The sequence below is a fragment of the Pristiophorus japonicus genome, chromosome 8 (assembly GCF_044704955.1).
Source record: "Pristiophorus japonicus isolate sPriJap1 chromosome 8, sPriJap1.hap1, whole genome shotgun sequence".
NCBI classification, from domain to species: domain Eukaryota; kingdom Metazoa; phylum Chordata; class Chondrichthyes; family Pristiophoridae; genus Pristiophorus; species Pristiophorus japonicus.
In genome coordinates this window covers 81,671,642-81,686,677 of record NC_091984.1, presented here as the reverse complement: position 1 = coordinate 81,686,677, position 15,036 = coordinate 81,671,642, and the positions used below count along the sequence as shown (strand labels likewise).

Sequence of the window (15,036 nt, the reverse complement as noted above, 5' to 3'; positions counted from 1 at the left end):
TGCAGACAGGGATAGATGTGGAGAGCCCTTGTCGGAGGGTGCAGGACCCTCCAAGCTCTGCTCAGTTGCATGCAGCTGCTGATCCCAGCGGGCCGACAACAAAAAGGATGATTCTCGAGGAGCAACAAAAAATTAATGAGGCTCTGGCAGGATTTGCAGCCGCGATGTGCACGCTTGCAAAGAGAATGAAGGAGTCCATCTCCAGCATGACTGGCATGATTTGCATGCCATGGCTATGATCGGTTCATCCATGGAAAGGGTTGCTACCTGCACAGAGCATCAAATGGGGACTCCAAATGAGTGCATGCTTTCTCTCACGAATAGCTTGCATACTCTGAATTCCACCCTAACAAGGGTGGATAGAAAGCTAGACTTGGCTGTTCATCACCCCACTGATGTGCAGAAAAGTGCTCTTCAACTCCTTGCTAGCAGGGAAGTACGTCTGGGCCATGAGAGGATAATGGTGAAAGGGGACATAGAAGTGGGGACTCTGTTCAAAATGCTTCCATTTCTCCCCCTTTGCCACCGCGCCCCCACCCCCCTCCCATCTCCCCTCCCTTGTGTCCCGATGGATGAGACTGCCCCTGCACAGGTGCAGGAGGAGCAGCCTTTGACAGGGTCCTCACAGGCTCCAAATCACAGAGGACGTTGGCCAAAAACATTTCAGCAGTCAGAGTAGGGAAGTGAGCAACCTACCTCTACCTCTGCCGAAGTCACAGGGGTTGCATGACGTAGAAGTGGTAGGAAGAGGAAGATGAAATAATTCTAGATGCACAGGGTATGCACATGGGTGTGTTCGGCAATGTTTTACTTTTAAGTTTATGTTATTTTATTTAAATTATTTCTTTGTACCACTTTCCCGTCTTGCCCATTTTTGCCTGCTGCTTGACTAGTGCCCTTGTCAGTTGTAATCAATGGTCAGACATGACTTAACTGCAAGTGAGTAATGGGTGCATGGGACAGGAATGGTTTGGTCATTTTAGAACTGCTTTGTGGTGGTGGTGGCGGCGGGGTTGGAGGATGGGGCGGGGGAGTAGGTTCAGCATCTGGTTGACAGATGGACGCACTGGTGCAACCTAACTAAATTATGCCATAATGTGGCCATACGGGGCATTCCAGGCAGCAATGTGTGCCATTGCTGGTGCCATGTCCACATCACGTTCCTCCTCCTCATCCGAAGAGTCTCTGCGCTCTGCGTCTTGCTCCTCCAGAAGCTCCAATCCTCACTGTAGCTCTATGTTTTGCAGAGTGAGGCATACTACGATCATTCAGGAGACCCTAGCTGCTGCTTATTGAAGGTCTCCTCTAGATCTGTCCAGGCATCTGAAGCGCTTCTTCAGCGCCCCGAATTCTTGCTCTATTACACATCTTGTTATCATTTGGGTTTGATTGCAGTGCTCTTCTGCCTCATTGCTTGGCCTCCTCAAGGGTGTCATCAGCCACTTCTTCAGTGGATACCCCTTCTCTCCAAGCAGCCAGCCAGTAAATCTGGTTGGAGGTGCGAAGAGCTGATGGAGGATGGACTGGCACAAGATGAATGAATCACGACAGCTCCCTGGGAATCTGACACGCACCTCCACGATGATCTTTTTGTGGTTGCAGACGAGCTGCACACTGATGGAGTGGAAGCCTTTATGGTTTACGAACACTCCTGCGTGATCTGGGGGTGCCTTGATGATCACGTGTGTAGTCGATAAGGCCCTGCACCTGTCAGAAGACAGCCAGAGTAACAAAGCCAAGCACCCGCTCATTCTGATTGGCTTCGTCGGTGGTAAAGTATACATAAGTGCCTGCCCTGGCAAACATGCATCGATTATCTGGGTGATGCTTTTGTGGGCAGCCGACTGTGAGATCCTGCAAATATCTATTGCACATCCCTGGAAGGAGCTTGAAGCGAAGAAGTTGAGGGTGGTGGTGACTTTGACAGACACTGGTAACGCGTGTCCACTAGGTCCACTTGGCAGCAGATGATCTTCCAGCAGGCTACAAATGTCTACCATGACCTGATGTGATAGTTTGAGCCTCCTGAGGCACTGGTGTTCAGTTATGACCAGAAAGCTGATCCTCTGCCAAAATATCCTGTGTTGGGGGTATCGCCTCCTGAAAACTGTACCCCTGTGTTCATCCCCTCTCTCCTGTAGAGCGGCAAGTTGGTGAGGAAAAGGCAGCTGCCGTTCCTGTTGGTGTTACTAGTGCTGTTGCTTATCTTGGTCCTCACCTAAATCGACCCGTTGGCCATGTTAAATATGGAAGAACTCCACAAGACTGAGTACTGTGAGCTAAAACTGATGTGACCTTAGTCTCTTTAATACAACTCCAGCATGGCAGACAACCTTTTATACTCCCTTGCATGGGGTGTGCAGGTGACCCTTGGGCCTCCAACAGTTGTGCCCTCTGGTGGCAAGTCTTACACAGTTACAATGTTTAAATACATAACAGGCCATACCTGTCAATATGTTACATAGAGAGAAAAAAGTCTTCATAAAACAGATTTAATTTAATCTGAGGTCCAAGTTGAATCAACCTAAGCAGCCCCCATACTAATCTGATATGTTAGATGTAAAATGGAGATCAGATGCGCAATCCTCCAATGTAGTGAGAGTGAGCTGCCAAGTTGTAGAAATCACCTGCAAACTCCAGAAAGCAAACTCTCAAACAAGTTGTGTCAGCAACAGCCTTTCCCTTAGGCAAGGAAACAGGTGTCAGATCTGAGTATTTATGGGATTTTTTGACTGTCATTTTTTCAGCTCCCTCATTTGCTGTTATGTTCTCACCTTACTTCCACTGGTGAGATTCAGCAAGCCTGGGAATTCCCTGGCCACCCAGTAAAAGTTCAAACCACAAGTAAAAAAAAGGCTCTTAATAACTTCTTAACTAGCTCTTAATTGGTTTAAATAGTAACCTGGCTCTTCCGAGGGGGTCTCTCAGTTGTTGCCTTGCACGTTTGAATTAAATGCGGAGGCCGACGGGTTGAAGCCAGCTTCCTGACGCGCTGTCAATTTCAGTACTTTTAACTACCCATCTGTTCCCAAGCCCACTCACATTTTAATGTTCAAATTCAGGCCTATTCTCTCACTCGCTCTCTCTCTGATTCTCCCTCTCAATCCAATCCAATCCAATCTAATCATCAGGTTCCAAGTAGGTCAGAGAGCTGAGTGATAATTGGACCAAGACAGGGGAATAAGAAGCAGGAGATAGATTGGAGAAGTGGGGAGACAGATGAGAGAGGGGAAAGTAGAAATGTAAGGGGAGAAGGAAGAGGAAAGAGGAGAGAAGGAAGAGGGGAAAGGGGGAAGGAGAGAGGAGGGTAGAGAAGTGAACACTGTGGAAGTGAAACGTGACAGGAGGTAATCTAGAAACAATAGAGTAGGCCATTAAGCCCCTTAAACCTGTTTCATTATTCATGTAAACTCCATTTATCCTTGATATTCCTTATTCCATATTCCTTGATACCTTACCTAATAAACATCTATTAATACAGTCTTGAAAATTTCAAATGACTCAACATCCACAGGTGGATATTTTTTCCAGATTTCCACTACCCTTTGTGTGAAAATGTGCTTCCTGATTTCACTCCTGAATGACGTAACTCTAACTTTAACACTACGCTCCCTTGTTCTGGATTCCCCTATCAGAGGAAATAACTTCTCTGTATCTATCCTTGTAAATCCTTTCATCATTTTAAACACCACAATCAGATTATCAATCAACTTTCTAAACTCAAGGGAATACAAACCATGTTTATGCAACTTGCCTTCATAATTTAACCATCTAAGCTCAGTTATTACTCTGGTGAATCTGTGCTGTACTCATTCCAAGGCCACTACATCTTTTCTGAGTTGTGGTGCCCAAAACTAAATGCATTGTTCCAGATGACCAAGACTTTGTACAGGTAAAGCCTGTATTTTTGGCTTCCCCCAACTGTTCTTAAAGAATGGAGTGACATTTGCAATGTTCTTATTCAAAGCACATTTCCAGAATCTAGAGTTTTAGAAAATGATGAACAATTTCCTAACTTTTTAATACCTTCGGGTGGAAACTATCAGGTCCGGGAGATTTGTCTATATTAAGTCCCATTATTTTCTCCATTACTAATTTTTTTAACATAATAAATCCAAAACGCTTGAAAGGGATGGGAGGAGTGGAAGGATGGGAGGAGGATAATAGGGAATCATATATAAAACGGAACAGAGTGACTAAAGTAAATGTTGGTCCCTTAGAAGATGAGAAGGGGGATTTAATAATGGGAAATGTGGAAATGGCTGAGACCTTAAAACAATTATTTTGCTTTGGTCTTCACAGTGGAAGACACAAAAACCATGCCAAAAATTGCTGGTCACAGGAATGTGGGAAGGGAGGACCTTGAGACAATTACTATCACTAGGGGGGTAGTGCTGGACATGCTAATGGGACTCAAGGTAGACAAGTCCCCTGGTCCTGATGAAATGCATCCCAAGGTATTAAAAGAGATGGCAGAAGTTATAGCAGATGCATTCGTTATAATCTACCAAAATTCTCTGGACTCTGGGGAGGTACCAGCAGATTGAAAAGCACTCTGTTTAAAAAAGGGGGCAGACAAAAGGCAGGTAACTATAGGCCGGTTAGTTTAACATCTGTAGTGGGGAAAATGCTTGAAGCTATCATTAAGGAAGAAATAGCGGGACATCTAGATAGAAATAATGCAATCAAGTATACGCAACATGGATTCATGAAGGGGAAATCATGTTAAACTAATTTACTGGAATTCTTTGAGGATATAATGAGCATGGTGGATAGAGGTGTACCGATGGATATGGTGTATTTAGATTTCCAAAAGGCATTCGATAAGGTGACGCACAAAAGGTTACTGCAGAAGATAGAGGTACGCGGAGTCAGAGGAAATGTATTAGCATGGATCGAGAATTGGCTGGCTAACAGAAAGCAGAGAGTCGAGATAAATGGATCCGTTTCGGGTTGGAAATCGGTGGTTAGTGGTGTGCCACAGGGATCGGTGCTGGGACCACAACTGTTTACAATATACATAGATGACCTGGAAGAGGGGACAGAGTGTAGTGTAACAAAATTTGCAGATGACACAAAGATTAGTGGGAAAGCGGGTTGTGTAGAGGACACAGAGAGGCTGCAAAGAGATTTAGATAGGTTAAGCAAATGGGCGAAGGTTTGGCAGATGGAATACAATGTCGGAAAATGTGAGGTCATCCACCTTGGAACAAAAAACAGGAAAAGGGAATATTATTTGAATGGGGAGAAATTACAACATGCTGCAGTGCAGAGGGACCTGGGATCCTTGTGCATGAAACTCTTTTAGAGTCTACCTGCAAAACATAAAACATGTATCCGTGCCACCGACCTGGATGACACACCAGACATTTACAAGGCCCCTTTTTTCTTTTTTTTTTGTTTTTTTTTTTGGGGCGCTAAAATCAAATTTTTTCCGGTGCCCCCTATAAAAGGGAAGGGGACACTAAAAGCACCGGCAATTAAAACAAATTAAACTTTAAAACGTAAAATCAAATTAAAATTTGGTTGCCGGCGTGATGATGCACTCCAGTCCCTCCGGTGCCCACCTCTCGCGGAAGGCTCCTTGTGCATGAATCCCAAAAAGTTAGTTTGCAGGTGCAGCAGGTAATCAGGAAGGCGAATGGAATGTTGGCCTTCATTGCGAGAGGAATGGAGTACAAAAGCAGGGAGGTCCTGCTGCAACTGTACAGGGTATTGGTGAGGCCGCACCTGGAGTACTGCGTGCAGTTTTGGTCACCTTACTTAAGAAAGGATATACTAGCCTTGGAGGGGGTACAGAGAAGATTCACTAGGCTGATTCCAGAGATGAGGGGGTTACCTTATGATGATAGATTGAGTAGACTGGGTCTTTACTCGTTGGAGTTCAGAAGGATGAGGGGTGATCTTATAGAAACATTTAAAATCATGAAAGGGATAGACAAGATAGAGGCAGAGAGGTTGTTTCCACTGGTCGGGGAGGCTAGAACTAGGGGGCACAGCCTCAAAATACGGAGGAGCCAATTTAAAACCGAGTTGATAAGGAATTTCTTCTCCCAGAGGGTTGTGAATCTGTGGAATTCTCTGCCCAAGGAAGCAGTTGAGGCTAGCTCATTGAATGTATTCAAATCACAGATAGATAGATTTTTAACCAATAAGGGAATTAAGGGTTACGTGGAGCGGGCGGGTAAGTGGAGCTGAGTCCACGGCCAGATCAGCCATGATCTTGTTGAATGGCGGAGCAGGCTCGAGGGGCTAGATGGCCTACTCCTGTTCCTAATTCTTATGTTCTTATGTTCTTATGTTATGAATAGAGGCAGAACAAATGGGGAAAATGCAGTCAAAGGGGTGCGAAAGATAGAAATGAGGAAAGAGGAGGAATGAGGGGAGAGGAGGAGGGAGAAGGAAAAAGTGGTGAAAGGGGAAAGAGGGGCAGAAGGAGAGATGGAGCACGAGGGGAAAGGTGAAGAACAGGAGAGGTGGGAAGGGGAAAAGACGGAGTGTAGAAGGATAGGGGAAGGAAATGGGAGGGGGGGAAAGAGGTGGAGGGAGAGTGAGAAGGAGGAGGGAATGGTAGGGGAGGGAGAAAGGAGTGGGAAAAGAAGGTTGATGGAGAGAAAGGGGAATGAATGGTGATAACAGAAAGGGCAAGCTGAGGCAAGGCTGCAGGTTGGAGAGGGAGACAGGAACAGGAGAAGAGAGATGTGACGGGAGGGAAACGGCAGGTGGGTGGAGTGGGCAGGAGGAGTAAAAAAGGGGAGGAGGGAAAAGGTAGGAAGTTTTGTGGGAGGGGGATAGGGTACTGGCGGAAGGGTCGGGGAGATATGGATGTGAAACAGTGGGAGTCAAGAGGTGGTGAGGGAGAAGGGGGTATGAAGGAGAGGAGGGGAAGTGATGGGGTGCAGGGGAGGGAAAGGAAGGGAAATGGAAAAGAGGGGAAACCTGGAAAGGGAGAGAATGAAGGGGCAGAGGGACCTATGGGTAGCGGGACAGATGGGAAGGAGGGGTGGGGTTGGAGGTGGGGGGCGGTGGAAGAAATGGGAAGAAGGGACTACAGTAAAGAGAGGATGGATAGGAGAGAGGAGGAGGATATGGGGTAGGTGGTGGAGGAGGGGAGAAGAATGGGGGATTGGAAATGGGATGGTTGAGAAAAACATGGTGTGGGGAAATGGGGTCTGAGAAAGGAAACTGCTGTCATCAAGAAAGGGAAACACAAGGCATTGCTCACCTCACACCATGGGCTTCAAGTATGTTTTGCTGGTGAATCTCATCATATTAGGTGGATGGAAAATATCCCAAACGGGCTGTTTGGAAGATGAACCAGCGGGTGAAATCAGTTTTCTCCATGGCTGGAAGTCAATCCAGTCGTCTAGAATGAGGATTAAAATGGCAGGTCCCAGGTGTGCAAGGACATTGCACTAGAGGCATAACCGTGATATTAAATCTTCACAGTTGAAGAGAGGTCCTCATTTAATGAATTTATCTTTTCTTTTTATGTTTATGATTAAAACAATTTCAAAGCTACCTTGGTGAAAGAGCTGGTGCATTGGAGCAGAATCTTTGTGTGAACGGCCAGGGATGTATGACATCAGCTGTAGTTCTGGTAAGTATTTCTTAAAAGGATATAACATTACATATTACCTTGAAATGACCTATTACAGTACCTACTGCAGGTAATGCATAGAATTTTGCATTGATATATTAATACTTGAATTAATACCTTGTGCCAGAAGTATGATAATTCACTCTTGTGGCAGTGGTGCCCACAGTAGACTGAGCTGACATCAAACAATAATAAGAGGTCTGCTCCTTTAAATATTATCCCAGCATTCCAGGCACACTGGCCTGGATGTTAGCCTGGGGGCGAGTTCTGTGGGGACAGGGGCGATGCTGTTGTGAGGTCGGGAAACCCTAAAGAATGAGTTTCTGGAATGTCCTGCAAAATTTAACTGCAGGGCCCCTTTAAGTGAGGTTCCCACCCACTGGCAGCCTGATGAACAGGCCAGAGGCCTTTCTGGCAGAGAAGCCTGCTTCACAGGGCCGCAGCCTATAAGAGCAGATAGGTGCATTGGGTACTGAGAGAGATTGCTGAGGCGGGGGAATCAAATGATGGTCCCGATTGTGGGAGTGTGCACTGGTGATCAGGGGGGATCCGATTGTGAGGGTGTGGGAGGTCCGATAGTGGTCGAGCAGATGGTGATCGGGCATGTCCGGTGGTGGTTGGGAGGGTGAGCTGCGGGAAGATGGCGGTGGGGGGAGCAGACAGATTGCTGAGGTGGGAGGATTACTGGATAGCTTGTTAAGCTGCTGGGTTTCATGAGGCCTGTGAAACCCAGCTGTCTGAGGTTAAAAATAAAATGACTGTTAAAATGAAGGCAGGCAGTCTCATTATAATATTTAAATGACAAACCTGCCACTCATAAAGGATTGGTCGTCCACCCCTAGCCCCGCCTCCGTTAAAACTGGAAGTGAGCGGGTTCAGTTCCTATTCCAGGATTTTTGCATTTTAATCTCTGATACGACCCCAACCCACCTATTTTTTGGAGTTAAGATTCAGCTCACGATGTGTGGTGCATTAGAAGCATGTGGGGGTAAAGGGACAGGGTATCTGTGCCAGCCACTCATAAAGGATTGCTGGTCATCTTAAAGATTCACTGTGACTGAGGACAGTAATGGCTGCAGTCGGGCTAGTGACAGAACAGTGTTATTCCAATTGTCGCTCTGGAGGTGCTGCCTCATACAATGCTGGCTTCAAACATGATCCCTTTTGGTTGTGAAAGGTATCCTGTTGTGAAGAGCAGTGTGAGCGTATTATCAGAAAAGATCAATGCCATTTCATCTGTGCATGGATCACGGAAGCAGGTCTTGTTCTTGGGAGTCTCAATTGGGTAAGCAGCCATGGCTTGAGTGGATAGTTTTCCTCCCTAAGCAGCCATCTATCCAATCTTCCTGGCCTTGAAATAATGGTGACACTGTGGATTTGTGTAAAATTAATGAATCATGGCAACTGGCAGGGATGTATTATGTTGCATTATGTTATATCAATTGTCACCAGCTGCACCATCATGAAGTGGAACCTTTTTCTGTTTATGATGGGGTCTGCATTGGACATCACTGTCTGGTCACTTGCGTATCATTAATAACAACACTTGCTTCACTGTCTCTGAGAACGCTTCTTTCTAAATCCTTCCAGTGGCAATGTGTACCTGTCCTCCACTCCCACAATCAGTGACAAAGCAGATTTAGTCTGACCCACCATGAACAATGGATGGGAAATCTGTCACAATATAATCATTAATTTTCAATTAGGTGCAATAAATGGCTTGGTACAAGTCCTCGTAGCACAATTATATTACACATTTTACATTACTGCCAGCCAGTTTCAGAGCCGAACCAGCATCTGGGATCAGCCCTGAGAGCATCTCAATGAAGCAATCTCTCACCATGTCAGCTTCACACTGGTTATACTGCAAATTAAAGTTTTAAACATTTCAGGCAGACTGGTGGACTGTGTATTGACAACTGCTTTTTTTTGGCATTAAAAACATCAACTGGTGAGCAGAGCTTTATACATACAACAACACCAACAACAACTTGTATTTATATTGAGTAGTTAATGTAGTAAAATATCCCAAGGTGCTTCACAGGAAACTTATAAAACAAAATTTGACACCGAGCCACATAAGGAGACATTAGGGCAGATGACCAAAAGCTTGGTCAAAGAGGTAGGTTTTAAGGAGCATCTGAAAGGAGGAGAGAGTTAGAGAGGCGGAGAGGTTTAGGGAGGGAATTTCAGAGCTTACACTGAAATATGCCTACACAAAGTGAACTTTAAATTGATTTGAATTTGTTTCTGAGCTGAATAGTATAACTCTGTGCTGCCCACTCTTGGTGCTCTCAAAATTGTACTGGTGTAAAAACAATTGGTGTAGTTCATCTGTACCATAAGGCTAATTCAGATTTGAAAGGATTAAAACATAAATACAGAAGTGATTTAAAAAACACAGATGCTACAAATCTGAATTAAAAACCGAAAATGGTTTTCTAAAAAATACACAGAAACTGATATTTGCACAGCAGGCACAGTGAGCATCTTCAAGAAAAGGACTAGTTAATGATACAGAAACATAAAAACATAGAAAATAGGTGCAGGAGTAGGCCATTCGGCCCTTCAAGCCTGCACCACCATTCAATAAGATCATGGCTGATCATTCACCTCAGTACCCCTTTCCTGCTTTCACTCCATACTCCTTGATCCATTTAGCCCAGAGGGCCTTATCTAACTCCCTCTTGAATATATCTAACGAACTGGCATCAACAACTCTCTGCGGTAGAGAATTCCACAGGTTAACAACTCTCTGAGTGAAGAATTTTCTCCTCATCTCGGTCCTAAATGGCTTACCCCTTATCCTGAGACTGTGACCCCTGGTTCTGGACTTCCCCAACATCGGGAACATTCTTCCTGCATCTAACCTGTCCAGTCCCATCAGAATTTTATATGTTTCTATGAGATCTCCTCTCATTCTTCTAAACTCCAGTGAATACAGGCCCAGTCGACCCAGTTTCTCCTCATATGTCAGTCCTGCCATCCCGGGAATCAGTCTGGTGAACCTTCGCTGCACTCCCTCAATAGCAAGAACGTCCTTCCTCAGATTAGGAGACCAAAACTAACACAATATTCCAGGTGAGGCCTCACCAAGGCCCTATACAACTGCAGTAACACCTCCCTGCTCCTATACTCAAATCCCCTAGCTATGAAGGCCAACATGCCATTTGCGTTCTTCACTGCCTGCTGTACCTGCATGCCAACTTTCAATGACTGATGTACCATGACACCCAGGTCTCGTTGCACCTCCCCTTTTCCTAATCTGCCGCCATTCAGATAATATTCTGCCTTCCTGTTTTTGTCCACAAAGTGGATAACCTCACATTTATCCACATTATACTGCATCTGCCATGTATTTGCCCACTCACCTAACCTGTCCAAGTCACCCTGTAACCTCTTAGCATCCTCCTCAGAGCTCACATCGCCACCCAGCTTAGTGTCATCTGCAAACTTGGAGATATTACACTCAATTCCTTCATCTAAATCATTGATGTATATTGTAAATAGCTGGGGTCCCAGCACTGAGCCCTGCGACACCCCACTAGTCACGGCCTGCCATTCTGAAAAGGACCCGTTGATCCCCACTCTCTGCTTCCTGTCTGCCAACCAGTTCTCTATCCACGTCAATACATTACCCCTAATACCATGAGCTTTAAATTTGCTCACTAATCTCTTGTGTGGGACCTTGCCAAAAGCCTTTTGAAAGTCCAAATACGCCACATCCATTGGTTCTCCCTTGTCCACGCTACTAGTTACATCCTCAAAAAATTCTAGAAGATTTGTCAAGCATGATTTCCCTTTTATAAATCCATGCTGACTTGGACCGATCCTGTCACTGCTTTCCAAATGTGCTGCTATTTCATCTTTAATAATTGATTTCAACATTTTCACCACGACTGATGTCAGGTTAACCAGTCTATAATTCCCCGTTTTGTCTCTCCCTCCTTTTTTAAAAAGTGCTGTTACATTAGCTACCCTCCAGTCCATACGAACTGATGCAGAGTTGATAGACTGTCGGAAAATGATCATCGATGCATCCACTATTTCTAGGGCCACTTCCTTAAGTACTTTGGGATGCAGACTATCAGGCCCTAGGGATTTATCGGCCTTCAATCCCATCAATTTCCTTAACACAATCTCCTGACTAATAAGGATTTCCTTCAGTTCCTCCTTCTCACTAGACCCTCAGTCCCCTAGTATTTCCGGAAGGTTATTTGTGTCTTCCTTCGTGAAGACAGAACCAAAGTATTTGTTCAACTAGTCTGCCAGTTCTTTGTTCCCCATTATAAATTCACCTGAATCTGACTGCAAGAGACCTACGTTTGTCTTCACTAATTTTTTCTCTTCACATATCTATAGAAGCTTTTGCAGTCAGTTTTTATGTTCCCAGCAAGCTTCCTCTCATACACTATTTTCCTCCTCCTAATTAAATCCTTTGTCCTCCTCTGCTGAATTCTAAATTTCTCCCAATCCTCAGGTTTGCTGCTTTTTCTGGCCAATTTATATGCCTCTTCCTTGGATTTAACACTATCCCTAATTTCCCTTGTTAGCCACAGTTGAGCCACCTTCCCCGTTTTATTTTTACTCCAGACAGGAATGTACAATTGTTGAAGTTCATCCATGTGATCTTTAAATATTTGCCATTACCTATCCACCATCAACCCTTTAAGTATCATTCACTAGTCTATTCTAGCCAATTCACGTCTCATACCATCGAAGTTACCTTTCCTTAAGTTCAGGACCATAGTGACTGAATTAACTGTGTCACTCTCCATCTTAATAAAGAATTCGACCATATTATGGTCACTCTTCCCCAAGGGGCCTCGCACAACAAGATTGCTAATTAGTCCTTTCTCATTACACATCACCCAGTCTAGGATGCCCAACCCTCTAGTTGGTTCCTCAACATATTGGTCTAGAAAACTATCCCTATTCCACTCCAGGGAATCCTCCTCCCCCGTATTGCTACCAGTTTGGTTAGCCCAATCTATATGTAGATTAAAGTCACCCATGATAACTGCTGTACCTTTATTACACGCATCCCTAATTTCTTGTTTGTTGCTGTCCCCAACCTCATTACTTCTGTTTGGTGGTCTGTACACAACTCCCACTGGTGTTTTCTGTCCTTTGGTATTCCGCAGCTCTACCCATACAGATTCCACATCATCCAAGCTAATGTCCTTCCTTACTAACCAACAAAGCTACCCCTCCTCCTTTTCCTTTCTCTCTATCCTTCCTGAATGTTGAATACCCTTGGATGTTGAGTTCCCAGCCATGGTCACCCTGGAGCCATTTCTCCGTAATCCCAATTATATCATATTCGTTAATAACTGCCTGCGCAGTTAATTCGTCCACCTTATTACGAATACTCCTCGCACTGAGGCACACAGCCTTCAGGCCTATCTTTTTAACACACTTTGTCCCTTTTGAATTTTGCTGTAATGTGGCCCTTTTTGATTTTTGTCTTGGGTTTCTCTGCCCTCCACTTTTACTTTTCCTCTTTCTATCTTTTGCTTCTGCCCCCATTTTACTTCCCTCTATCTCCCTGCATTGGTTCCCACCCCCCTGCCATATTAGTTTAACCTCTCCGCAACAGCACTAGCAAACACTACCCCTTGGACATTGGTTCCAGTCCTGCCCAGGTGCAGACCGTCCGGTTTGTACTGGTCCCACCTCCCCCAGAACCGATTCCAATGTCCCAGGAATTTAAATCCCTCCCTCCTGCACCACTCCTCAAGCCACGTATTCATCTTAGCTATCCTGCAATTCCTACTCTGACTAGCACGTGGCACTGGTAGCCATCCTGAGATTACTACCTTTGAGGTCCTGCTTTTTAATTTAACTCCGAGCTCCCTAAATTCAGCTTGTCGGACCTCATCCCATTTTTTACCTATATATTTGGCTCCTATATGCACCACAATAACTGGCTGTTCCCCCTCCCCCTCCAAAATGTCCTGCAGTCGCTCCGAAACATCCTTGACCCTTGCACCAGAGAGGCAACATACCATCCTGGAGTCTTGGTTGCGACTGCATAAATGCCTATCTATCCCCCTTACAACAGAATCCCCTACCACTATAGCTCTCCCACTTTTTTTCCTGCCCTCCTGTGCAGCAGAGCCACCCATGGTGCCATGAACTTGGCTGCCGCTGCCCTTCCCTGATGAGTCATCCCCCCAACAGCATCCAAGGTGGTGTATCTGTTTTAGAGGGGGATGATCGCAGGGGACCCCTGCACTACCTTCCTTCCACTGCTCTGCCTGATGGTCACCCATTCCCTATCTGCCTGAGTAACCTTTACCTGCGATGTGACAAACTCACTAAACGTACGATTCACGACATCCTCAGCATCGCGGATGCTCCAGAGTGAATCCATACGCAGCTCCAGTGCCGCAGTGCAGTCTGTCAGGAGCTGCAGCTGGATGCACTTCCTGCACATGTAGTTGCCAGGGAACTGGGTGCATCCCGGACTTCCCACATAGCACAGGAGGAGCATAACACGGGTCTGGGCTCTCCTGCCATGACTTACATTTAAATTAACTTAATATGGATGCAACCCTTCATCGGAGCTGGTTCCAGATTCCATCTGATAGCAAACTTTTCTTTATTTTTCAGATGCTGACCTGCTATGAATTTCCACCATTTCTTGCTTTTATTACAAACATCTAAATACAAAAATTGACTTTCTAAGTAAATTGCATTCTTTAAAAGACAACTTACAATTGACTGTAATGTGGACTGTTCGTACATCTGGAAACGAGACATCGTTGTTTGCGAGGCATTCATAGTTTCCAGCCTGGTCCCGAGTAATGCCAGAAATCTCAAGGTATTCGCCTTCACTGTCAAAATCTTTTGCTGAAATGGAATAACACAATGTTAAAAGATCAAATCTGTATGACTGCATGACTTATAACATGAGATTGATGCTTTGTTTCTTCGTCTTTGATGGAATCATTTAAGATTACTAGTGTAATGTATTGACCATAGCCAGACAAGTGACTTTTAAAAAAATACAAACACACGTACTTTTATATGTCTAAGATAAGGTGGGTATAAACATGGTCCACATAACTGTTCCTTGCAAATATCTTTTAAACCTTGTGCACATTGACTGGACCTCAACTATTTCTGTAATTGAGTTCAGTGACCAATAACCAAGATTTATTCCAACTTTGGATTCTTGTACACATCAGGTAATCTGACAATCAACTAAGTGCACTGACAACAAAATAGATTTTATTTTCCCAAGAGGCCTTGATCATGTTAATCATGATCTGGATTTGTTTACTTTACATGTGCACAAAATAGAAAGAATACCAAAAGTTTTGTATAATTGTCCTTTTTAGCTGCTTAATTAGTGTCCAATATACAGCAAAGGGACATTCTCCTGGTTGCTTTGTTAATAAATGCATGGAACATAACTATACATTCCAGGA

At 44.7% G+C, this 15,036-nt stretch overlaps 1 protein-coding gene across 1 annotated transcript in view; it reads right to left on the bottom strand.

Annotated features, from left to right (window-relative positions):
* Positions 1–15,036, bottom strand: part of LOC139269134 (neuronal growth regulator 1-like) — a 353,215-nt gene that overhangs the window by 206,217 nt on the left and 131,962 nt on the right. The window contains exon 4 of the mRNA XM_070888236.1: positions 14,321–14,455. Within this exon, the coding sequence (XP_070744337.1) occupies positions 14,321–14,455 (135 nt within the window). The remainder of the gene's footprint in view (positions 1–14,320; positions 14,456–15,036) is intronic.